Source organism: Rhineura floridana, chromosome 8, assembly GCF_030035675.1.
Source record: "Rhineura floridana isolate rRhiFlo1 chromosome 8, rRhiFlo1.hap2, whole genome shotgun sequence".
NCBI classification, from domain to species: domain Eukaryota; kingdom Metazoa; phylum Chordata; class Lepidosauria; order Squamata; family Rhineuridae; genus Rhineura; species Rhineura floridana.
In genome coordinates, this window is record NC_084487.1 from 4,046,905 (window position 1) to 4,074,228 (window position 27,324).

At 46.2% G+C, this 27,324-nt stretch overlaps 1 protein-coding gene across 1 annotated transcript in view; it reads right to left on the bottom strand.

The window, feature by feature from the left end:
* The window catches only part of TNPO3 (transportin 3), a 52,351-nt gene extending 35,120 nt beyond the window's left edge, over positions 1 to 17,231 (bottom strand). The window contains exons 1-2 of the mRNA XM_061638014.1: positions 16,658 to 17,231; positions 693 to 893 (exon numbers count right to left, since the gene is read on the bottom strand). Of these exons, the coding sequence (XP_061493998.1) occupies positions 693 to 893; positions 16,658 to 16,834 (378 nt within the window). The 5' untranslated portion in view covers positions 16,835 to 17,231. The remainder of the gene's footprint in view (positions 1 to 692; positions 894 to 16,657) is intronic.
* Between the last annotated feature and the right edge of the window lie 10,093 nt (positions 17,232 to 27,324).

Genomic DNA, 27,324 nt, shown 5'->3' on the forward strand with positions numbered 1-27,324 from the left:
GTTCTCTCAGTGGCCAACTAAATGCCTATGGGACACTTGAGAGCACGGCTGTGGAGTCGGTACGCCAAACCTTCCACTCCGACTCCTCTATTTTTCTACTGTCCGACTCCACCCAAAATCGCTTCTGACTCCACAGCCCTAGAAAGGGCTGTAAATGTCTTTTTAAATCGGAAGCTCTCGTAGGAGCATTTTTATCGCTGCCTGAATATGCGCTGATCTTGGCATCACAGCATTTGTCTTCATCTGGGTCCTGTGTCATACACTGACACACAAAATGTTTTCCATCCTGAGTTATGGTGAAATGCTCAACTACAGCTGACTTCGTGGGAAGCTTCTTTGACATTGTGAATTTCTATTTTAAAAAATTTGTCAATCAAAATTTATTTTGGAGCCAGAGTCGGAACGTTTCTACCGACTCCGACTCCACCCAAAATTGCTTCTGACTCTGACTCCACAGCCCTGCTTGCAAGCAGGGCCTGGGTGCCACTGCAGCACTCTTCCCCAGCAAGTGGTGTTCAGAGGATGCATTCTACAGTGAAGGCAGAATATAGCCACCATGGCTAACGGCCACTCATAGCCTCATCCTCCATGAATTTGCCTAATACCCTTTAAAGCCACCCAACTTGGTGGCCATCGATGGCTGCCTTCCGCAACAGCCACTTGCCCACCCACCCACGGCGCTTGCTGCTTACCTGGGTGACAATGACAGGGGACATGTCTTTCAAGTTCTGGATGTGGGAAAGCAACGAGTCCCGCAGTGAGACGTGCGAGTCTGTCGGGAGCTCGTAGAACGAGGTCTGGATTTTCATCTTCATGGTTTGAGCTGCAAAATAGCACGATTCCACGTCCTGCCGGATCTGCAGCAACTGATCCGATATCTCCCAGGCGTGAACCTTAGGGGACAAAGCGGAATGATGCCATCAGGCCAGGAAAGGCAGGCCGGGGAGCGGGGAAGGAAGTTTATCAGCAGCTTCAAGCGCTAAAGAACCTGTTTTATAGATCAGATGCGAAAGAAAAACAGGTGAGAGTGTTCCCAGATCCCTTGAAAAGTCTTAAGAATTTGTATTGACAAGAATGTTTGTTTATTTATTAAATTTATATCCCACCCTTCCTCCCAAAGGACCCCAAGGTGGCAGAAATGCTACTCCTCAATGCTGGTTGCTGTCACAGATTTGCAAGTAGCTGGTTTCATTCAAACGCAAGTTTCTAACCCTCAAGATGGCACAGAAGGCCCAAGTACACATGGTTAGTTGTGGGCACGTCCTAACCTTGCAACTGAAAAGGAGTGATGGACAATTTCAATCCTTGGATACGAGCCCGACCAGAACCTCTGAAATGCTCCATTCACGGACACACAAATGCACCTTTCTGCAGAATTCTTGCCAGGAAAGACGGAACCAGCAAGTTCAAGATGGTCGGTAGACTTTGCCTTCACCAAGACAGTGTTTCCAAGTGCAGCCCTCCACGCCCCACCCCAAAATCATGAATGGCAGCTCTGCCCCTTACACCGGTGAAAGAAAAGGGGCTCTGTTTACAAATGCCACTCGGGTGGGGGCCAAACCAGCACTCCACCCTGTGTAGCCCCAGCAACTGAGAACCAAATCTGCTCTTAACTGCATGACCACGCCTCCTCATTTGCATGGCCCCACCCTGGTTCAGTTCCTCGATCACAACGGAGCAGAGCAAGGGAAGCTTTTCAGCCCAAGAGTCACACAAGTCGGAGGTTTCCACGCAGGCACGCGCATGTCTGCAGGCAAGCAGGAGGCATGCTCACAATTCAGTGACACATTCCAGCCAGGCAAAAGTACCTGAGGGGGGCGCAAAGCAGGGCCAATGGGGGGGCATGCCTAGGGAGAGTCCAGCGGGCCCTGGAGAGCCACATCCTTGCAACAGAATGAGGCCCAATGTGGGGAGCTTTAGATAGAGCACTTGGTTGCACCAGGAGGGGGAGCACTGCTTATACTCAAATGCTCATTCCCAGATTTGGTGACCAGCATGCCACCTGCACTCCCTCTGCCACTCCCAGTTGTTACCTTTGCCTTTCCCTGGCCACAGTCCCCTCCGCCCCTCTGCTGCGTATCAAAAGCTGCCTGGCAGAGCAGGAGTGCATCAGACAAGGCAGCGTGCCAGATTAACAGCTCCGGTCCCATACGGGCCAGCGAAGTGGAAAGAAGTCTTGCAGGCTGGAGGCAAGTTGCGTATATGTTTCATTTGGGGCCCGGAATGCTTCTGCACTGCACAGAGCCTGGCCCACCGCTATCACTAAAGAGGCACTCAACGGCATTACTCCTAACGCAGGAGCACGGAAAGAATGCCGATACGAGACCCGGCACGGCGAGTGTCTCCTTTCCCTGCCCCCAACCCACACAGCTGAGTTCAAGGCTGGGCTTCTGCCACAGGGGAGCCGCGTTTCCCCAGACCCAAAGTGAAATATTTGATGCCTGAAAACAGCAGGTGACTCCTGCCCCACAGACACTCAACAAGCAAGGTTTGCAATGTACCCAGCGACGAGCCCCACCCTAACTCTACCCCTCCCCTCTAATGCCCATGCAAATTCCTCCGTTTTCTTTGGGAATACTTTGACCTTTTGCACAAGCTGCTCAGGAACACAGCAAACCGCCTTATCCTGAGTCAGACCTGTTAGTCCATCTAGCTCAGTACTGCCCACACTGGCTGGCAGCGGCTCTCCAGCGTCTCAGGCAGGGGACCCTCCCAGCCCTCCCTGGAGGTGCTGGGGATTGAACCTGGGGCCTTCCGCATGCTGGCCGGTGCTCTGCCACTGAGTTGTGGCCCTGCTCACAAAGGGAGGTGCCTACATATGGCAAAAGAAATAATAACAATCAGGCGTGGACAGCCCCAAATTATGCATGTATAATAATAATCATAAAATTTAATTTCTGTGTCGCCTATCTGGCCGATGGCCACTCTAGGCGACGTACATGTAAACAGTTAAAACACAATGTGATAAAATACATTAATACAATATATAAACAATACAGCAACAACAACAATATTAGTGCAGGGTAAGAGGCATTTCAGTCATAAAAGTTAACCCTCCCCGGAAATCCCAAAGGCCTGTTGAAAGAGCCAGGTCTTTAAGGCTTTACAAAATACATTTAGGGAAGAGGCATGCCGTAGATCTTGTGGGAAGGAGTTCCAAAGGGTGGGGGCCGCCACTGAGAATGCCCTCTCTCTAGTTCCCGCCAATCTAGCTGTTTTTGTCGGCGGGACTGAGAGAAGGCCCGGTGTGGCTGATCTTCTCAGGCGGCATAATTGGTGGCGTTGAAGGCACTCCTTTAGATAAACTGGGCCGAGACCGTATAGGTAATCCCTGTGCTGCGCCACTGAAAGAGTGCCATCAGCTCTCCCTGGTCCCACCCTGAGCAGCAGCAGCCCACCAGGCCTTGTGCTCAAGTGCTTGCTCTGCACTGACCAGCACCCGTTCTCCACTTCCTCCTGCTCCTTGGTGGGTGGTGGGGAGAGAGAACAGAATTCGGTCCCAGAGCAGTTGTTGCAAGGACTGCGGAGGCCCGCAAAGTTCTTTGCCCAGAGGAAGTGCCATAAATGACTGACAGTCATTTCAGGACAGCCTTCACCAACCTGGCACCCTCTTGATATTTTGGACCCCAACTCCCAACAGTCCCAGCTAGCCAACAGACCACCAACACACACTCCTCCCCCTCCAACTCTGCTTTTTCCTCTGCTAGGAAATGCCTTATAGGGCATCGCCCCTTCATGCAGGAGAGACACACAAGGTGGGTTGGTATGACCTTATCTGCAAGGTGGCCCTCTTCATAGCAAAAGACTGATCAGCAAGACCACCACCCCATATCGGCTCAGGCTGGGCAGTGGCAGAGTTTCTAAATGCCACTTTGATGAGTCTTCTCTTGGGCCTACTTCTGAGGTGGCCAACTAGAGCCTGGCCTGTGCCACTTTGGACTACAAGTGACGGGGGGAGCTCAGCTCACTGAATTTTTATTTATTTATTTATTTATTTATTATTTGATTTATATCCTGCCCTTCCTTCCAGCAGGAGCCCAGGGCGGCAAACGAAAGCACTAAAACACATCAAAACATCATAAAAATAGACATTAAAATACATTGAAACAAAACAATTTTAAAAACATTTTTAAAAGCTTTGAAGATTTTTTAAAAAGGTTTAAAAACATATTGTTTAAAAAAAGGTTTAAAAGCATATTAAAAAGCAATGCTCTTCTATATAGAAACTACTAGTCAGAGAGAAGGGTCAGTCAGAATCCAGCAGGCAAGGATTCTCCAAGCAAGAATTTCCCCCCACTGCGGAGGGGCATCTAATTATTTAAGCCAGCAGCAGTGGTATGAAATGGTGCAGCTCCTCCACTTCCGTGACGAGGGGACTCATCCAGCACTGCTCAACCCTGCAGGTTCCCAGGAAGCCTTGCGACATCTTCCTGTTCTGACAGGCCTCAGCCATTCACTGCTGATCATCCCCTTCTCTCAACATAGTTACTGCTTGGCTCTAAGTGGAGTCAAACTGCTTCTGCACAGACCTTGTTTCCACATGCAAGGAGTGATTTTTGTAGAGAGGCCTTCCAGTGTGGAGACCCCTCTTCCTTACAGCCTGAAGTGGGGGGAAAGTCCAGGATAAGCCCCAATGTACAATTCCCCCAGCTGGCCCTCTGCCTGAGCATTTCGGACAGCACCCCAAGGCCTGGCTGACACAACACTTGATGCCTCTTGCCCCAGACGACATGCAAGTCATCAAGTGGAGGTCCTGTACATATGACCCAGACCCAAGTCCTAGTCATCCAAATGTGGGAGCACCAAGGCTCCTGGACCACTTCTGCTTCAGCTAGATTCTTCATCTCAAAGCTCAGCCTTTGACAATCTGCTGCTCTCTGGCTATGCAGGCTGGGGCTGACTAGAGTTTATTTATTTATTAAATTTATGTCCTGCCCTTCCTCTGAGAAGGAGCCCAGGGCAGCAAACAAAAATACTAAAAACTCTCTAAAGCATCTTAAAAACAAAAGACTTTAAAACATATTAAAACCAAGCATCTTTAAAAACATGTTAAAATAAAACATCTTTTTAAAAAAAGCTTTAAAAACATCTTAAAAAGGAATTCCAGCACAGACACAGACTGGGATAAGATCTCAACTTAAAAGGCTTGTTGAAAGAGGAAGGTCTTCAATAGGCAACAAAAAGATAACAGAGACGGCTCCTGTCTAATATTTAAGGGGAATTCCAAAGGGTAGGTGCCATAAGACTAAAGGTCCACTTCCTATGTTGTACGGAACGGGCCTCCTGATCAGATGGTACCTGCAGGAGGCCCTCACCTGCCGAGCGCACGAGTCTATAAGGGATAAGCCGATCTTTCAGGTAACCTCATCCCAAGCTACTGTTTAATAGCAGTAACTACAACAACAGCTAATACTTTTTTCATTTATATACCACAGTGCCAAAAGAGGCTTCTAAGCAGTTTACAGCATATAAAAACAAGCTACACAAACTTTAAACTATAAACATCCAAACTTAACATGCACAAGAGAGCAAGCCCATTAAACCGTGTACTCCAACCCCTCTGGAGAGTGCCAAGTTGGAGACGGCTGACCCAGGCGCTCCTCTTCCCCATCCCTGCCCCTGCCCATCTCCCACATAGGTCAGACCATTCCCCCTCCCCCATTTATTTAAGCAGCTTCCTTCCCTCCCAACCCTCCGACTCTTCAGCCAAAAGGGCTCCCAGAACACTCACTTAAAATCAGTAACAAACAAGACAGTTCCTGCCCATGGGCTTACCTTAAAAAACATGTACAGACATGACACAAAAGGAAAAACTGAAGAGGCAGACGAGTAAACTCCATCGCCCATCCTTAAAGTCCTCATAACATCCGCCATGAATGGAAAAATCCAGGGGAGAGGAATACGCAGTGGGGCTGGTCTCTCAGCCAAGAGGAGGAGGAGGGGGGCTGCTCTTCATCTCACCCTCTGGGGCAGCCAGGCTTAATGGCTCCTGATCAGGCAACTCATGCTGGAAGGGATGGAGGCACTGCTTGCTGTCAGTCAGGGGCCAAAAAACTCAGAACCTGTCATAGCAGGGATGGGGACCCTGTGGCCCTCCAGATGTTGCTGGACCACAGCTCCCATTATTCCTGACCACTGGCCAGGCTGACCGCTGGGCCTGAGGGGAGTAGGGAGTCTGAATGTTTGTAGGCCACCGGATCCCCACCTCCGCGTGACAGAATCCGAGGCACAAGTTGCAGCCTGGATCTTGTGCATTAATGGGAACTGATTCTTCATGTCCTAGAGTCAACCATGCACCTGACCATGTCGAGAGTACCTTTTATTCATCACCAAGAAATTGTCACTTGCTCTCAGGCTGCTGGCTGTTGCCCTAGCACCCCTCTAGGGGTGCAATAAAATAAAATAAAATCTAAGCACCTCTGGCAACTAGAACATTGAGCTTGGCAATTTTGGGTTGCAGAAGAGGCCAGAAAGGAGCTACAAACTCCCCTGTTTTGCACAGGACCTGGCTGCCACCTCCTCTTGCATCCTCATTTCCTCACAGTTTCTTCCTGCACATCTTCTCCCCCTCACCCACAAGTGCTTCATTTGCTTTCTCCAAAATGTTGTTTTTTAAAACGTTATCATTCCTTCTAATAGCAAACTCAGGTGGTGAGAACTGAAAATGGAAATGGACTGCCTTCAAGTCAATCCTGACTTATGGTGACCCTATGAATAGGGCTCTCATGGTAAGGGGTATTCAGGGGGAGTTTACCATTGCCTCCCTCTGAGGCTAGTCCTCCCCAGCTGGCTAGTCCTGCTCACCTTGCCACCGCCACACAAGCCAGCCCCTTCCTTGTCCACAACTGCCAGCTGGGGGGCAACTGGGCTCCTTGGGACTATGCAGCTTGCCCACGGCTGCACAGGTGGCAGGGCACGTCACCCCTGAGCCACTCACTGAAATGGAATCAAAACAGGCATGCTGAGAAACACGAGGGAGATTATCAAGAAGCTCACGGGAACACTGAGCTTTGCAGAATTACAAAATATAGATCTAAAAACAAACCACAAAATTGGGAAGGAGAGAATAACGGGGGGGGGGAACAGCCCAACGACAACTGAGCATGCTCACTAGCAATGGAATGTTCAGGATCAACTGGAAGAGAAAAATAGAAAACTGGAGGAGGGGGAGAAAGAGGAATGCATGGAGTGCCCTGCTTGAACTCTTTGGCCAACCTGATGCTCTCCAGTTGTTTTGGCCTACAGCTCCCATCAGCCCCAGCCAGCACATCGCGCTGGGGAGCTGAAGTTCAAAGCATAATTTGAACAAGACCTTTCAACAGAACAACCCAAAAATATTTTTTCATTGGAGCTAGGAGTCAACTTTGCAAGACTTGAAGCAACTGCAGTAAGAAGAGTAGCTCTGAGCGTGTGCAAAGTGTCCTTCCCTCACCACTGGGGGACTGCAGTCGGCAGCCACTCGCTGGAGGAAGAAAAGCCATCGCTTAGTGACAGAGCATCTGCTCTGCATGCGGAAGGTCCAAGGTCCAATCCCCAGGTAGGGCTGGGAAAAGACTCCTGCCTGAAACCCTGGGGAACCAGTGGGTCAGAGGGAGCAACGGCTCTGACTCAGCAGAAGGCAGTTTCCTATGAGGGGCTCCCGTGTCAGATGATGTCCAGGTAAGCCTGAGCAGTGCCCGGGTGAGAAGTCACCATTGCAAAGACAGCCCCTCTCCTCGCTGGCACATTTCGGTCTCAATTGCCCCCTCCATCAGGGCTGGCTCTTAAATGCTGCAAAAACACCTGCAGTTCTGGCATACATGCTTCGGTCACAAACAAGATTGCCATGCCCACACCTCTCAAAAGATTATGGGTAATAAAAATATATTGAAAGGCTTGAATGGAACTCAGTCTTGGGACCAGGATGGAATGCCACCCAAGCTTGTGTTCTATGAAAACACTCAGCCGGCTCTCCTGATTCACTCCCGTGCAAGCACCAAATGCCACAGAAAATGCATTAATCTGGACGCTGCAAGCAGGCCGGGCTTTGTCCTGAAAGCCATGCGCTAGGCAAATGGGTGAAAAAGCCCAGGGGAATACAGAGAATCAAGGAAACTGAGGTCTCCACAGACAAGTCGAAAGAGTGTCTTGTTTCTCTGAAAGTGGAAACGGGATTCTTCAAGTAGATCAAGTTTGCCAACCCTCCTGCTCACACCAGTAATCAAAGAGAGGCCCTGTTCCCTCATTCTTAATGTACATAGATGGCACTATAAAAACAACAAGAAGGTATTTCCTATAGAAGAAGATATCTAGGAGTCAGCGTGGCCCAGAGAACTTTGGCCCTTAACAAGCACGTCTCCCTTGAGAATAAGGAGGTCCTAATGTTGTCCCTATCTTCAAAAAGGAGGAACCGGGGAACTACAAACCAGTCCGCCTGACATCAATCCCTTGGAAAATTCTGGAGCAGATTATAAAGCGGTCAGTCTGTAAGCACTTTGAAAACAATGCAGTGATTACTAGGAGCCAACATGGATTTGCAAAGAACAAATCCTGCCACACTAATCTTATTTCATTTTTGATTGGGTAACCTCCCTGGTGGATCATGGGAATGCTGTGGACATAATATATCCCACCTTCAGCAATGCTTTTGACAAAGTACCCCATGATATTCTGATTAGCAAGCTAGCTAAATGTGGACTGGATAGAACAACTGTCAGGTGGATCCACAGTTGGCTACAGAATCATACCCAAACAGTGCTTATCAATGGTTCTTCTCAAATCTGAAGATGATACAAAATTGGGAGGGATAGCTAATACCTTGGAAGACAGAAACAAAATTCAAAGGGATCTTAACAGGCTGGAGCATTGGGCTGAAAACAACAGAATGAAATTTAACAGGGATAAGTACAAAGTTCTACACCTAGGAAAATAAAACCAAATGCAGAGTTATAAAATGGGGGATACTTGGCTCAGCAATACTACATGTGAGAAGGATCTTGGAATTGATGATCACAAGCTGAATATGAGCCAACAGTGCAATATGGCTGCAAAAAAGGCAAATGCTATTTTAGGCTGCATTAACAGAACTATAGTTTCCAAACTGCATGAAGTATTAGTTCCCCTCTATTAAGCACTTGTTGGGCCTCATCTTGAGTACTGTGTCCAGTTCTGGTCACCGCATTTCAAGAAGGATGCAAACGAACTGGAACGGGTTCAGAGGAGGGCAACAAGGATGATCAGGGGACTGGAAACAAAGCCCTATGAGGAGAGACTGAAAGAACTGGGCATGTTTAGCCTGGAGAAGAGAAGACTGAGGGGAGATATGATAACACTCTTCAAGTACATGAAAGGTTGTCGCACAGAGCATGGCTGGGATCTCTTCTCGATCGTCCCAGAGTGCAGGACACAAAATAATGGGCTCAAGTTGCAGGAAGCCAGATTTCGACTGGACATCAGGAAAAACTTCCTAACTGTTAGAGCCATACGACAATGGAACCAATTACCTAGGGAGATGGTGGGCTCTCCAACACGGGAGGCATTCAAGAGGCAGCAGGGTATTCTTTGATTTGGATTCCTGCATTGAGCAGGGGGTTGGACTCGATGGCCTTATAGGCCCCTTCCAACACTACTATTCTATTATTCCTCTCCTATCGCAAGAGCATGGAGATAAAACCATCTCAGCTGTCCACCAGGGCGGACCATTTAATGCCACAGTTTTCCAAGTCTGCCAAATGGGTAATATTACAGACAAATCCACACGAATTACACAATTGAATACACATGGTTATGGTGTGCCTGGGGCTGACGGGAGCTGTAGCCCAAAGCATCCGGAGGGCACCAGGCTAGGAGAAGGCTGTTTCACACTATAAGCCATCATGGCATTTTGTGATAAGAAGTTCTGCAGGTCAATGTTTCTTGTGACAAAAGAAGAGGGGTTGTAAAATTCTTTGCAAAGCAGAACTGGAACGGAATTGAACAAAACAGAAAAGAACACACCACCATGCAGAACAAACAAGGATCCGTTTACCAGAGTCAGCATTTTTTTTTAGTAATCTCACCCATCACAGTTGCTCATCTTTGGTCCAGTTCCCCTCCATGGGAGAAAAAGAGAACACCAGGCTCCCCCTCAATCACGGCCTACCACAACATTTCTTCCTTAGTCACAGAGGGCTCCATCCAATGCTGGGCAAACAGCATTTCACTAGCTCAAAGGGACCCTCTCCTATCCCCCAAAATTTGCTCTGGAGGGTCCCCCCAATTCTCCGGAGCAGATTTTGAAGGTATGCAGCAGAGGGGAGGAAGGGGAAGTCTGTTTGCACATGAGGCCAGCTCCCTGCTGAAGCTAAGCAGGGTCAGATCTGGTCAGTGCCTGGATGGGAGACCGCCTGGGAGCCATATATAAGCCGCTCTTCAGGACAGCTTTGAGGGTGGCTAATGAAAACCAGGGGAAAATACACATTAAAAAAATATACAGAGCCCTCAAGCAGGTTTGATCTGGGAGATGGGTTGCTCCTTCGGGTATCTGGGTCCTAAGCCATGAATCTGCACTTTTGTGTTCAGAAGCCCATGGGTTCTTTCAGTACCAGCGAGATGTGTTCCCATTACCCATCCTAGTCAACGGGTATAAGGAATCCACAGCCCTCCAGATGTTGCTGGACTCAAACTCCCATGACTCCCATCCAGCATGACAAAAACTCAAGGAGTCCAACAAATATCTGGAGGGGCCACAGGCTCTCCATCCCTGCACTAACCCAAGTTTAATGTCCCTCAGTATTTTCTGTTTTTAAAGCCACAATCCATGGTATTTTATTAGATTTCCTTCCCATGGTAGCAAAAGGCCTCCAAGCAAATCTTATTTTATTTAAAATATTTCTTAGCTGTATCAAAAAGCTCCATGGCGGCGTACAAATCTCTGCACTTCCTTTCCCTGTTTGCACCCCACGAGTAACCTGGTGAGATGGATTAGCCTGAGCAAGAACAAACTGCCCACGGCCATCCCAGCCTGGCACGCAATCCTTGAGCCTACTCTTCTAGAGTCAGCCTTGCCCAGGAGGAGAGCATTAGGCTCCATACACACACAATATGTTTCAAGCACTTAGCTTCCCCAGAAGAATCCTGGGAACTACAGATTACTCCTCACAGAGCTACAATTCCCAGCATCCTTAAACTACAGTTCCCAGGATTCTTGGGGGGGTGTAAATCATGTGCTTTTAATGTATGGTGTGTACATAGCATTAGAGTGGGGAGGAGGGCAAATGTTATCTACATTGGATCTAGTTACAGGTCTAACGTGGGGAGACTTCAGTTAAGGCAGCCTTTGCCAACATGGTGCCCGTCAGATGCTTTGGACTACAACTCCCACCAGTTCCAGCTGAAGGGCACCAAGCTGGCAAATGCTGAGTTAAGCTGTCATCCATATCAGCAGCAACGCCAACTGTTGGCGCCCCCGAGAGTGGACGGCTTTGGGCTAACGCCATGCAGTTGCATCTGATCCTACATGTTTGGCGGGAAGTCCATTCTGGTGCCCAGACAGACTTCACAGGCGGAAAGACATTTCCCCCCCAGCAGCAGTCAGAACTGGTACAGTGGCGACTCAAAGCATACTGCCACTTGCCTCCCTTCAATGACTCTGGCCCATATAGACTGCTCTTTCCCCCTTTATGACTGCCATGGGGGGGGGTAAGAGAGACCCAGTGCACCCGGTTGCCTAAGCTCTGAAAAGTTTACAGCTGGCACCCAAGAACCAAAGTATTTTCTCAGGTCTCTGCAGAAATATTTGCAAACAGATTCTTTGAAAGTTCAGAATAGACATTTCAGGACTGTTTTCTCTGAATTGTATCCAAAGCAGAGCTCAGCACAAGGACCTCTGCTTGCACAATGAGACTTCCCCCTCCTCCCATCCCCTTGGCCCCTAATTCTGTTCTAGGGGTTCCCCCAACCCTCCAGAGCAGATTTGGGGAGGGTGGGGGCGCACAGGGGGGAGGAGAGGGAAGATGTCCCATGGCGCAAGTGGAAATCCTTGCACTGACGGGACAAGTTAGTTGGATTCCATCCTCTGCAACCACAAGGAGTAGGAACTTGTTCATAAAAGGAAAGCAGAAGGAAAGCAGAGAGCCTCAGAACGGCCAGCAAGTTCTTTAACGTGCTTAATTTAGGGACTGGAAAAAACATTTCTGATTCCTAAGATGCAACTCTGTGCAAGAGAGCCATGCTTATGGTTAGCATTCCATTCACTGGTAGAACTGGGATTCTACCAGCCCTTATCACTAACATTATCAAGGTGCAAAGAAAAGAAGTAAAGGATTTCCAAAGAAGGAGAGAGTAATAATTTCTCTTGCTGTGGTCCAGTCACTCTCTGGCTAGCCCAGGTCACGGGGTTGTTAAGGGGAAATGTATGCTGCTCTGAGCTTTTGGGGAGGAAAGACGGGAGATTAAAAAACGCAAGAATCCTCAGCATGCGTATAGCGCTTTTTGGGTGTTCATTATGGACAGTGTTTTAAAATAATGCTTAAAACGACTCTGCATATCAACTCCATGTCATTATTCTTGTATTGCACTCAGTATGGTCATAGTGGCTAGCCGGGGTGTTGGACGCAGGATAAGAAGGCCCAGGTTCAAATCCCAAAGTAGCCACAAAGCTCCGAGTGATCTTGGACCAGTCAATTTGTCTCAGCCTAGCACACCTTGCAGAGTTGTTGTGAGGATTAGGGCTGGGGGACCCCGTATGCTGCCCTATGCCTCTTGGAGGAAGGGATAGGACAAAAATGTAAAAAAAAATAGAATGGTGGAGGGGAAGACCGAAAGAACAGTGTCTTGCCTAAGGCCACCAAGCAAGTTTCTGGCAAAGGTAAGATTTGCACCAAAGACTTTAATGGCTCACAGTTCACATTCTTAGCTATTCTCAATTGTGGAGGCCTCTTTGACTTGCATCTCTAGCAAATGAACTTTTTGTTTCTAGTTATCTGGAGCAGAGTCTTATGACCACCTTAAAAGGTAAACCTCCTATATTATCCACATTTACCTGAAAAAGAAGCTCCACTGAACTTAGTGGAAGGACTTTCCAAATAAGCACACACATAAATGTATCTACATAGATTCTGGGAATGCTTGAACATCTACGCCTATGCTCTTGTAGATGCCTTACAGTGGATCCGAACATGTGTCTGTTTTCAGTATATATATATTAACTCCATTTTAATCTCACTTTGCAAAATGTTCCCCCTTCCTTCCACCGTAGGTTCTACATTTTACTCACTTCCCTACCTACAAAAGTCATGCCACAATAAATTTCTGAGCCATTACAATACCCAAAGACACAGTTATTGCAAGTATTCAGCCTTTGATCCTGAAGGTGGACAACTCTACACTTTCCCTATTTGTAGCAAGAAGATTTGGACAAGTCTAAATCCTTCAAAGCATGTTATTTTGAAAGATAAAAGGGTAAATGAGATTTAAGCAGTGTCTCAAGATCCCAATAGCACACCTTTCTTATTCATAGAATGACTGCGAGAAAAAGCGAAGTAACAATTTCCTAAACAGATAAAATAAGACAACGCACTGCAGAATACACTCACTTATCGCTGAAAACAAGAAGAGTGTCACAAGTTTGACATGAGTTAGACAGTAAATTATTAGTTTGCAAAGTGTACTGACATTCTGTTGTAGGAATTGGCTTACAGGCAGCCCTTGGCATCTGACCCTACAGCTGCAAATTCAGAGGCAAGAAGAACACAAGGAGCACAGATGTGAAGGCCTGGGAGGAAAAGAATCCCCCCCATTTTTCCAGTTTTTTCCTACATGTTCATATCTCTAGGAAGGAGGCTGTACCCATAGTATATTCAAATTACTCTTTAACAACTTTTTAAACACTGGCACCTTTATTATATAATTTCACTGTCATTTAAGCATTTTCAGTGCTTTTATAATTGTTTTATTATTATACATTGTATTTTATTGCTTATGGATCTTTACTATGAGTTGCCCTGGGATATGTATTACGAATAATGACATATAAAATGTAGATGTACTGCCTTCAAGTCAATTCCGACTTATGGTGACCCTGTGAATAGGGTTTTCATGAGGCTGAGAGGCAGTGACTGGCCCAAGGTCACCCAGTGAGCTTCACGGCTATGTGGGGATTCAAATCCTGGTGACATATAAACCCTCCAAATAAAGTAAATAAATAGCATTTGTCAGAAATGAGCGGGGGATGTGCACTGTGGCCCATCACCTTCTCAAAGCAGCCTCCAAGAAAACTAGTTGCAGACCAGGACTTTATACCATGTTCGGATTCACAATAATCCTAAAGGGTAGGCCGCTTGTTTCATAGAATTTCTGATGCTCTAAAACAGTGAGAATGGATCCATGGCAGACCTGTCTTCATGCCCAGCCTCTAACTGGACCACACTTGCTTTTCAAATATCTTTAGACATGGGTGCAACTCCCAAGAATGAATCCAAGTCTTATAACTTGCACAGGGGAGCTCCCTTACTTGGCCTCCTCCTATAGTGACTTCTTCCCAGCTCCCTAGACTGGACCCATGAGAGGGGCAGATTCTCAGCTGCATTCAAGCTATAAGAAACAACAGCTCAGGCTCCAACAGCTCCAAGTTTCCCTGCCTGCAATCCCTCACAGTCTCTGACAAAACCTGTAGCTCAGGTCTTGGTCGGTGACTTAAGGCTTCACAGGGAGGCAACACCAGAAGAGGGAAGCAATGCACAAGCAGACTTCCTTATCGCACCACACAGTTTCGCAACAGGGCAAAAATGCAGGCTCAAGGCCTGTGGCAAAGTAAGGAAGGCTCCCTTTTTCTTCCCGTCCTCCATCAAGGAAGCCTGGGCTTCCGAGCATTCTGAGAGACAGGACTAGAGTTTCAAAGGCAAAGTTTAAGCTACCACAATACAAACAAGCCCCCAGTTTCTGAATAATCAGACATGCGAGTTTGAAGCTGAAGACTAAAAGGAAGTTACATCTCCCCCTGGTGTCACAACCCAGAGCAGCTAGACAGAAACACATCACGGCAAAAGTTACTGATAAGGAAAAACATCAGAACGGAAGCCAAGAAGGACAACTTCTCCGCAACTCCTGGATTTCTGGGGAGTATGACGGAGGCTGCCAAACAAGCAAGCTTTGCTTGTTAATGCAAACAATTTGTCAAACTGCCCAAGCTACATCTAAGTATCTGTGTGTCTCTTTTTAAGCCAAGTATTTTGAGCGAAGCATTAGCACCATGATTCAGTTTTTATGTTTATGGCACAGCATGATTTGACAACGCACACATTTGCTTAGCTCTGTATAAATGTATGCCAAGTGCTGAAGAATCTACATGTGATGCCAAGAGATCTGTCACAACAGTTAGGTCTAAATGCAATCGCTTCTACTGTAAGTCTTCAACTCCACAAAATACTGGGCTGGGATCAAACTAAGGTGCTTCAAATGCCCGTTGTAAAATGAAATCTCCCTTTTCAGAGTACAGTGGCAATGACTGGCACCACAAAGTGTGTGGCCAGTTAAATCTGATGCCCAAAACTTATGCCATGCATCCAACAAACAGCTGCAGGTCTCCAAAAGGAACATTGTAACTTATCTACAGAATGAGCCTCCGGGCCTACTTCTCCAGCGCCCATGAGGTGAAAGTCATAGATGAGAAAGGGCACTGGGTGTGTGCACAGCTCCAGCGAGACCGATACAGCTAGGAGCACAAGAGAAATATCTTGGCTTCTGCCCCACTGAGAAGCCACTGCTTGGGAAACAACCTTTGCCCAGGACAGAACAAGGCCTCAGATAAGGTGTTAGAACTTATCATCCACAAATGGGTTTCAGCAGCAAAACGCAACCAAGGCCTGTTCCTTTTAACACCTGCACCTTCACCCACTCCCAAGCACTCGCCCGCATTCTGTGTCTCCCATTCTGAAACCCCTTCCAACTTCTTGTCCCTGCAGATCCCCCTTAAGACTTCGAAACGGCACCCATTCAGGATGCCTGCCAAGCCTCTTTGCTAATCCACCCGCTCTCCCATCCAGTCCTCCCGAGGACACACACAGGCGCCTGCCTGTCCCCTCACTCTGTCTGCCTCCTCCCCACTGCCCTGGCCTTTGCTTCTCACACCGCTTTTCTGCCAGCCCCAGCCCTCCATTCCTATCCCTTCCAGGGCCTCTCCTCTGCCCCTGATCCATTCTGAACGTGAGCCTGACCCTTTGACTTTGCGCCCTTTACCCCGCGGAAGAGGCTCAGCCCCTTCCACCCAGTATCCCCATCCCATCTATCGCCGTTGCCCGCCTCGACCCGGACCCCAAGCACGGAGACACCCCACTCTTGCTCCACGCCGCCGCCTCTTCCTCCTCTACGCACGTGCTCCTGCTCTGGGCAAGGCGTTTCTCCTACACCTCACCACTTCTCACCCCACAGATCTTGCCCCCCAGCCTCCAAGTCGTGGCCCTTCAGCATCCCGCTCCTACCCCAACATGCTCGCCCCCCTTTCTCCCACCCAGGCTGGGCGCTTCATCTCCTCTCCTCCAGGCTCCCCACCATGCCCCGGCCCTCCCCTGCTCACCCGGCTACCCTCGCTGCCTACAGACGCTCCCGAAGTTACTTCCCCCTCCTCTCTATCCCCGCCACCGCTCCGGCCCGGGCCCGGCCCCCCTCGCCCCCGCGGCCTTCTAGGCCTCTCCCCACTCACCGATCTCTGGAGCTCCCCGAGCCAGAGGCTGGCGCGCTCTTTGCCGCTGGGGTCCGGGTCGTGGTAGAGCGCCTGCACGGCCTGGTAGACCACTTGCAGGCTCGGCTTCCCGCCGCCGCCGCCGCCAGGGCCGGGGCAGCCGCCGCCGCCGCCGCCACCCCCGCCGCCAGGATCCATCCCGCCGCCGCCTCTTCCTTCTCCTCAGGCCTCCGGAGCCATCGCCGGGCGGCGCCTCCGCCGAGTCCGTTACCGGGAAGGAAGCGAGCAGGGAAAGTAGTGGTTGGTCGGTGGGGGGGAGGGAGAAGGAGGGTGTCACCCGGAGGTCGCTCCTCGCGGAAACCGGGCCCCGCGCGCGCAAACGTTCCGGCCACCGGGCCCCGCCGCGGGGGTGGGCGGGAAGTACTGGAGGCCCCAGCGACGTCCGTGCCACGAAAGGGGCCGAGGGAACGCACCGGCTCGCCAGAGAAGGCCCCGTCCCGTCCTTTGCTCTCTCGCTGTGCTCCCGCCCGGAACCGACGACAACCAACGACGCACTTCCGGCCGGGCGGCAGGGGCCATCGGCAAAGGCGTCCGGGCGGCAACACGCGCCAACCCGGAAGTGGCCCGCCCAGGCTAGGAGGCGGGAAGGATCCTCCCCTTCGCAGGCTTGCCAGTTCAGCTGAGGGAAGTGACTTTCTCCTCTCACTCTTTCCCATTTTCTTCCATTTTTAAAAGCAACACCTTTTTATTTTATTTCTTTTTCACTTCTTACCTGGCAGGCAGAAGTTCGACAGGAATAGCCCCCCACATTATTGTTGTCTGGCTTCCGTGGGAAGCTGCGCCGGCTGGATTTCAGTTCACATGCGGCTACTTAAAAGCGTAGAAGCCAGGCCAGGAAAAAGGAGAGGGTTAAATTTTCTACATATGGAGTAATTCTAACTTGAAGAAAAGAAGTTGATTTGTTGTTTTTCCGTTTTTTTTAATATGGAGTGAATTTAAATGAAATTGTGATATAGGTATGGTGCACAATCCCGCCAAATTTTAAGTCCCATTGATTTCCAATTAGAAGGATATGAACACGTTTTAGCTCCCATTGAAATCAGTGAGACTAAATATGCTTACGTTTGGATACATGGCACCCTTAATCTTGGGCTGTTTTACAAATTGGTTTTATTGCAGCATAGTTACACTCCCAGCCAATCACTAAGATCTTCAGAGGAGAATTTGATAGCTATACCATGATCAGTTGAATGCCCCCTTATGACATCTAGGTATTATTACCCACTGTGAGCCAGAGCTATAAGCAGGCTCAGCAGATAAAACAGCTAATCTTCTACCCCTTCTTTTGTTAGTCGTTTTTCTTCTGGGGTTCATCAACCTACAGATCCCACTGAGCAAGCCCCAGTGATTTCAGTAGGATTTATTCGCACAGATTATACCACAGTGGCACAGATTGCATATATTATCCATATATTTGCCTGGTCTGAATTGAGTAATTGGGTTTTTCCCAAGAGACTTTAGGACAAGGGTTGTCAAGATCACTGGGTCCCCAGCCTCTGAGAACCAGCTCTTGTAGGCAAACAGCAGTTGCCAACTTATCAGGGTATGAAAGCCAGCTCTGTAAGGTAGTACACTGCCAATTCCCCTTATGTCCTCCAGACTGGACGAGGAGATTCATAAACCTTAAACCAGGCATCCATGAGATTCGGAGGGGAGCAAACACTAAGAAACAGATTCCCTGCTTCCTGAAGCCCCAACCAAACAAATTACTCAGTAGCAGTTAACCAAAATTGTCAGGGTACTTGATTTAGTACAAAGGTTTAAAATTAAAAGAACACACAAGAGTATATACAAGGTAGCTTTATATTTATTTATTTATTACATTTGTATACCACCTTTTCCTCCCAAGGAGCTCAAGGTGGTGTATGTGCTTCTTCCCTCCCCATCTGATCCTCACAACAACCCTGTGAGGTAGGTTAGGCTGAGAGGCAGTGACTGACTCAAGGTCACTCATTGGGCTTCATGGCTGATTGGGGAATTGAATCCTGGTCTCCCAAGTCAACCCTAACCATTATTGAAAAAATGGAAATGGACTGCCTTCCAGTCAATTCCGACTTACGGCGACCCTGTGAATAGCGTTTTCATGGTAAGCGATATTCAGAGCTGGTTTACCACTGCCTTCCTCTAAGGCTGAGAGGCAGTGACTGGCCCAAGGTCACCCAGTGCACTTCATGGCTGTGCGGGGATTCAAACCCTGGTCTCCTAGGTTGTAGTCCAACACCTTAACCACTACACCACACTGGCTCTCTTTATACCACACTGGCTTTTATATTATTATTATTTATTATTATTGAAAAAATAATTCAGAATAGCAGCATAACAGAGCACCAGTAAGGAATATAATTAGAAAACACCAATAGGGCCTCATTTGGGGATTATAAGAAAGAATGAAAACAAATAAGCTCAGCAGTTCCAGCTCTAATACATGCCAAACAGAACATAGAAGCATTGACCCCCACCAGGACCAACAAAACCCAACACACAAGGTGTTGCAAGGATGTGCGGCAAAAGATGCTAGCTTTTTAGTAAAAAGCATAGCAACTAATCCTAATAGCCAATCAGAAGGCTCCTAAACTGGAACTTTCTGGTGCCTTGGCGGACGTGCATTCCCACAGCGAACCAACTTTCCCTATTAGCATGGCCCAGTACTGACCTTGGAGTGGTGATCTCCAGATAACGCAGACGTCTCCAGCGGAGATCGTATCTTTTAATGAGAACAAACTTCCTAGCAACAAGGTTTTACCCAGAGGTCTCTTGCAAAGAACCATTTTCTCAGGCCAAGAAAACATTTTCTTGACGGGTTGCCAATGTGGTACTTGTGAGATCTTCCCCTGGGGCGCACCAGGCCTCTGAGCCCCCACATCCAAAACTTGGTCATCCCTTTGAAGAAAAGAAAAAAAGGAGGAAGTTGCAAGAATGACACTCTTTCCCACTTCTTTCCGCTCTATGTGCTTTTCAAGGCTCAGGTTAATTCTACTGGATCCAGCTTCTACCCATTTCTCTTGGAAAAGTGAAATATGTATTTGCACGCTTTGTCTCCAGGAAGGGGAGAAAAGTGATCAGAGAGGGTGGCACCCATGGCACTCGTTCGAAAAACCCCTGTCAAACTGAATTCTGTGAATACATGAGCTTATCAGGGCTTCCTCAATGAGAAGATCAGTATGACTGATAAAGCTTCCATAGATTACGGCTTGCCCATCATTAGTCATCTTCTCCTGCAATGCACAACCTCAGGACCAATGAGTGTGTTTGTGGGCACAGGGCAACAGCGAGGCCTTCCAGGTCAGTGACACAGATTGCATAAAATGTGCATGTGCTTATTTATATGTATAGATGATGCAAGTTTAAATAGAAGTACTAAAATGTAAATAGAAATGCATCGCACGATCGTGGGGAAGAGTGTGACCAGGTGAGCTGTGTGCCTGTTCAGTCTGATGTTTGGGCGCTAAGTGAGCCAGCGTGGTATAGGGGTTAGAGTATTGGACTGGGACCTGGGAGACCAGGGTTCAAATCCCCATTTGGCCATGAAGCTCACTAAGTGACCTTGGGCCAGTCACTGTCTCTCTCAGTCACTGTCTCCCAACAACCTTGCAGGGTTGTTCTGAGGATAAAATCGGAAGGGGGAGAGCCGTGTTTGTATGCCACCTTGAGCTCCTTGAAGGACAGGTAAGATACAAATGACGTAACAGATAAATCAATGAAATATGTGCTGCTGGGCAACTGCAAGGCCCTTGTGCCCCCTGTTTGTGGCTTCAAACCAGACTGGGACCAGAGAGCCCTTCAGACAGAGGACCCTTTCAAGCAGAGGACTGTCCTCTGTAAAGTGGGACACGTGGCCACACTCTCAGTCCCTGTATGAACCGAGTGCCTCCTCTAAATATGGCTCAGAACTTGCTGCAATAGCCAGAAGTGCAGCAGGGCGCACAGTCAGTCCACAGGTCCAGAAAGGTGTGGCCCTTCAGTCCATTCCTGGGGTCAGCATTTGCCAAAGAGGTGGCATTTGGTGACCTCTGGCGGACATAACTGAAAGATTCCTCTTAGCCAAGGCAAACACCACTTCCCCCTTCGTTTCCTCCTCATTACAATTCACGTAAGGGTTCTCTCCCCACCCCCTTTGCATGCTTCTCCTCGCTAGCAGAGGTGTAGTCATTCAGGGTCTTGGGGGGGTGTCTTAGACCCCTTACTTTTTTGGGAGCAGGGACTCAGCCGGGTCCCTATGTCTTCAGCATCCTATGAGCCAATCAGTATGAAAGGGGAGTGTGTTAGCCACTGAGAAGAGTCTTCTAACACGCTTCCTTGTCCTTTCCTGCTGATTGGAGTCAATCAGAGTGAAAGGAGGTGAGTCAGCCACTGAGAAGACTCTTTTCAATAGCTAACTCCCCTTTCATGCTTATTGGCTTCTAGGGATGTCTGTTGTGGTGGGAGAAGGCGTTAACAAGGATCTCATTCTCAACCCAGCAGCAAAAGGAAAAGGTGTGGGGAAGGGAATGTGTCTATGATTGCTGTGAAGGAACCCTGCACTTCTGAATGCGCCACTGTGTTACTGCTCACAAGCAGCGGTGTTTTGAGATTGCCATGAGTCCAGGAGAAAAGCAGGCCCTGCCAGAGTCACCTCAACAATATTTTGCTGCCCAGTGATGGCTGGTGCCCATTGGGGCTGGTCGGGTGGAACGCAGGAAGCCCATTTGTAGGTGGGACCAGACCCAATTACTAGAGGGAGCCGGCTAATTCTAGCTCTGTCCCCATCTTCTTCCCAGCTGAGCTCTGCAAGGGCAACACGGAGGCTAAAGAGGAAGAAGAAGCTGGCAGGCAGGGCCAGCCCTTGGACATGTGTATGTAAGCAGGCAGGCAGGTGGGGTCAGACTGAAGTTGGTGAGGTGTCACCCCATTCAGCCTAATGAACTAGCCTGCAGCACCAGTGGCAGCTGGTAGCTCCATCTCACAGTGGGGCAGTGGAATCCACTTCAGCTGAAGCACCCTGGATAGATCTTTGAAAGTTCAGACTAAAACCTGGAGCAGATTCTACTGCCCCACTGACAGGGAGCCACCAGTGTCCAGTAACCCTAAGCAAACCTGTGCTCCATGTGCTTGCTCATCATGCTTTACAGAGGACAAAGGTACAGGTCTCTGCCCTGAGGGGTTTACAGTCTAAAGTTCAACACAGGAGAAACAACAGAGGAAGGTGAGACAGAGTTAAGCATGGAAGCAACAGGTGGTTGTTTCGGTTGCACGTGCTTAGGCTAAGTAACAGTAGTTCATAGCAACTCTTCATTCATTATATAACAGATTCACAACCTGCTTTTTTATTTATAGACTCCACAAAGTGGCTTACAAGTGGCTGGAACATACAAATGTAAGAGTTTCCCACTTTCCCTCTGGCTCCACTCATTGCTAGCATGTGGTCCTTCTAGCTGAAAAAGGTTCCCACCTTGAATACAACTTCTTTTTTTCTGGGGAGGCTCCTATGCTAGAAAAAAAGCAGAGCTTGGAAAAGTTACTTTTTTGAACTGGCTGGGGCTGATGGGAGTTGTAGTTCAAAAAACTTTTCCAAGCTCTGAAAAAAAGCTTCATTCAACCTGTACTTCTGCTTCTCTCAGCTGTAAAACACAACCTTCTTCCCACCATTTATGGCATAATCTTGTACATGTCTGCTCAGAAGTAAGCCCCGGTCAGAAAGAAAAAGAAGACAAAGTGTAAACTTTTTATTGGACAAGAACTTAACCATCCAAATTCAGCTGAGATCATTCAAGACCCAATAATTCCATTAACTCCAGAAGCTGAAATTGAAAAGCTAAAATCTCCATCGTGTGACGTGGCTGTATTACATCTGGAAAAAACTACCAAGAATATAAACAATATAAACTCTTCACTTTCCAAGCTAAATGTCAGAAATTGGAAACTAGTATTAAACACCAAAAAGTTGGCTCTAATAAACTACCCCAAAATGAAAGGATATTTAACGCAGGAAGAAAGGACACATCATCTTATAAAGATCGTCAATGAAATATCGCCCAGTGTTATATGTAAGAAAGATGTTGTAAATATTGAATATCTTTTTTATAATTATACTAATGCCAGAGCCTTGATAACTTTCCATGGGGTAGATAAGGCTAAACGTTTCTATGATAAGAAAGATTTATTTTTAAAAAACGATCTAGGCATTTCTCGGGTTTATGATAATTTGGTTAAACCTCAGAGCATTATTGCATTTAACCATAGTAATTCAAATGTGTCGCTTGTAATGCAAAACTTATCTGTAATGCAAAATCTATTTACTGCTAATAATGAAAAGGAAGAATCACCAGTAGTGCTACAGCCAAATATACCAGAGGAAGGTATAAACACATCCCCCTGTTACACTGTCCATGGAGCCAAATCAGACATTGGAAACACATGGACCTTCTAAATCACCGTCTAGACAACCTGACTTGGTCTTGAGAGTTGCCCAGAAACAGAGGGACGCAAATGATCTGCCAATTGTATATGAAAATTTTATCTCAGAAGAATTAATACTTCTGGAATCTTATTCTACCTTACCACTAGAGGCTAAATTTGATATTATGAATAGCCTTGAAAATCTTGTGGTGGCATTAAAGAGATTAAGTCCCACCGAGTGCCATGTTTCTCCAAATAATGCTCAATTAACTACTGTTAACAACAGAGAAAAGGACCCCACTCCTAGAACGTTAAATTGACTAAGTGAGGGGAAGTCCACCCAAAATTTAAAAATTATATCTTGGAATATTGCTGGGTGGATTAATAAAGTCCAACTCCCGACGTTCTTGAGTACTATTTCACAACATGATGTTATTTTAGTCCAAGAAACATGGATGGCTGATGTCTTGCACCTCGATGGTTACTCAACAGCCATATTGGATGCTGCCCCAAGCAAAAAAGGGGGGAGACATAAAGGGGGTATTTGTGTGTTTGTTACAACCAAAATTAAGGCTAAGTTTATTCATTTAAAACCCCTGCCTGACTTAGCATTGGCCGTAATATTAAAGTTTTCACATATTTCTTTGCTTCTTATTAATGCCTATATTTCACCTAGTCAAGATAAAAGCTCTGTCAATAAAAAACTTAAAAAATTAGAAGCCTATTTAAATGATTTAATAAAATCCCATCCTCAAGCCATGCTAATTTTAGCTGGCGATTTTAATGCTAGGATGGGTATATCCGACCATGCATTGTTTGCTAAATTTAAATCGGAGGTTCCAATATTTGACGGCCCTATGTCTATCCCTTCTAGACAATCTATAGATAAGGGTATAAATTATGCTGGATTATGTTTAATGCAATTAACATCAAAACAGAACTTAGTGCTACTAAATGGACGTGCGCGAGGCGACTCGGTAGGAGAAACGACCTATCTATCAACTAGAGGAGCATCTCTAATAGATATGATATTTGTGTCTCAACAACTGTTCCCTCTGGTTGATAGTTTTAAGGTCACGCCTCGACCCGAAAGTGACCATTACCCACTTATTCTAACGCTTGCTTTGAATCAGGGGCCTTTACTCTTAGATCAACAAGCCTTTGATATAGATGATGTAATAATACACCCAGCACGGATAAAGTGGCTACCTAAATTGGAGGAAAAGATTTTGAATAGACTAACTTCTACAGAATTACTAATCATAAAAACTCAATTAATGTCTACAACTCAAACTTTGGAGGTTTATAACTGCTTTAACCTTTTGTTGACCAAAGTTTGTGAACTGCTTGTTGCTAAATCTACGTTCAAACTGAGTGGCAGATTCCCTAAGTCGAAGCCCTGGTTTGATCAACAATGCCTGGCATATAAAAGACAACTAAATGCCAAACATCTAATCTATAAGAATTCTAGAACTCAGCAAAACTTGGTCAATTTTTGTGAAACTAGAAGGCAATTTAAATCCCTAATAAAAAAGAAAAAACGCCTAGCCTTAAAACAATCCTGGCAAAGCCACTTGCAAGCTTCCAAATTAAAAAATTCGGCTATTTTTTGGCGCCAATTAGCCCTTCAATGGCCTAAATCATCTTTTAAGTTTGAGTGTACAATTGCCTCAACTGTATGGGAAGATTACTATGGTAATCTGTTCCAAGCGACTAGTTCTGGATTCTCGCAACCATTGCAATTACCATCTGAAATTCCTTTTTGGCCGCCTGTTACAATCGTCGAAGTGATGGAACTTATAGAAGATCTGAAGCCAAATAAGGCCCCTGGTCCGGACAGTATACCTCCGGAAGTCTTTAAGGCCAATGCTGAGTGGTGGGCCCCAATCCTAGCAGTATTGTTTACCACAATAAACTTTACATTACAAATTCCTGAGGGTTGGGGAACTGCAATTATTGTACCCATTTATAAGAAAGGCTCCACTTTAGATCCGGCATATTACAGGCCTATAAGCTTACTTAATATAATAAGTAAATTATACTCAAGTTATCTGTATAAAAAATTATCATACTGGATAAATCAAAACGAAATTTTAGCCCCAGAACAGGCTGGGTTTCGTTAAGGGCGTTCAACTCTTGATCACGCCCTCGTTTTGCAACATTTGGCAACTAAGTATGCTTGTAAAAAAAGAGGAGCCTTGTTTGCTGCTTTTATCGACCTTAAATCGGCATTTGACCTGATATCGAGAACAAGATTATGGTCCAAACTATTAGACCTGGACATAGATAGGCGCCTATTGATATTAATACAGGGTCTTTATGATGATACGTACCTACAAATTCGTTGTAATAACAAGGGGCACCTAACAAATCCAATTCCTGCTTTTAAAGGGGTAAAGCAAGGATGTATATTGGCACCCCTACTGTTTAATATTTATATTAATGCAGTGGTGGAAAACCTTGCTTCTATTTCCTCTCATCCTCCGAATTTAGTTGGCTCACCGAGATTCTGCCTCTTATATGCGGATGACATAGTACTGTTATCCCAATCACCGATTGGTTTGAAAAGACTTTTGAGGGCTTTTGCTTCTTTTTGTTTGAAAGAAGAACTTATTATAAATTATGAGAAAACAAAAGTCCTAATTTTCACAAGGAGAAAAATAAATCATGTATGGAGAATTAATAACTATTGTATAGACCAAGTCAAATCCTTCAGATATTTAGGAATTGTTCTTCAATCAACAGGCTCATTGCAATTGCACCTTAAATACTCTATGCTAAATGCTAAGCGTACAACTAAGGCTCTATTATCATTCTTTTATAATAAGGGTGGACAACTTGTTCCACCCATTATAAAAATATTTGTAGCAAAAGTTGTCCCTCAATTACTCTATGGCTCACAAATAACCACAAGTGAGAACATTTTAGTTTTAGAATCTATCCAAAACTCATTTCTCAGAGCTATTCATGGAGTACCTACATGTGTGCCTAGTTTTATACTGAGGTTGGAAGTTGGTTTACAATCCATTGAATCCCTTGTTTGAAAAATGAAACTATTGTTCTGGCTCAAATTGCTATTCAATCCGAAAGGTCTGGCCCCGCAAGTTTTATTGGATTCTTTTGGTTCCCCTTGGGTTAAAACTGTTCTCGCTAAAATATCTAATTTGGGATTTTCCCTTCCCAATATTTTACAGATGGGCTTTAATTTGGCAAGCGCAACGATTAAAAAGCGTCTTAGTGATATTGATTTTCAAGAGCATTTAATGCAAATTAGGAATCAAAGACATAACCCCAAATTTTGCACTTTAATGTCTTATTTAATTTTAAAAATGTTTATTGTATTGTTGATTGTATTTTAATATTATTTTGTTATTCATTGTATTTTTATACTATTTTATGTTCACCGCCCAGAGAGCTATCGCTAGTCGGGCGGTATATAAATTTAATAAATAAATAAATAAATAATAAAAATAAATAAATAATTTATCGGCTTTGGACTTACCTAATTATAGGAGAGCTTTTACATTAATTAGACTAAATATACTCCCTTCTGCTCTCCTCGAGGGCAGGTATAATAAAATACCTTACTTAAAAAGGCTATGTCCTTGCAGATACGACGAGATAGAAACTAGCGAGCATGTGCTTTTTCGTTGCTCCTTTTATCAAGACTTAAGACAACAACTAATCGTGCCCATTTTAAAGTCATTACCCAGTAGACCAGAAAGATTTTATGTGGATTATTTACTAGGGGATTGTTCTCCCCAAGTTACTCTTGTAGTTGCCAAATACACAGTTGCTGCAATCCGTTGGAGAAAAATATGTATCCCTGATTGTTAAATGTGTGCCTTTTAATTTTTAAATATTTAAAAACTTTTATACCTCTTCGTGAATTAATCTTTTGATATTGTTGCTAATATTTTATTGTATCTGGTTTTTGACTGTAATAAAGTATCTATCTATCTAAGCCCCGGTCAGTTCAGTGGGATTTACCTCTGGGTGAGCAAGTGCAAGTGCCTTCATTTCTGTATGCAAGCGTGAAGGAGGGGAAGGTAAGGTGGTAGTAGGCAGCAACTCTGCACCAGCAAAAAAGATTGAGCTGCCCTTCTCCCTGAAGTTGTATCTACTCCTAGCCCTGAGGACCTTCATTTATGCAGCATGGCTTTCAGAAGAGAAAAAAGGGTGGGTTTTTTTCACAGCTTACATCAAAACGGTGAGTAGTTGCAAGCAGAGGCGCCATTGAACTGGGCTTAAGC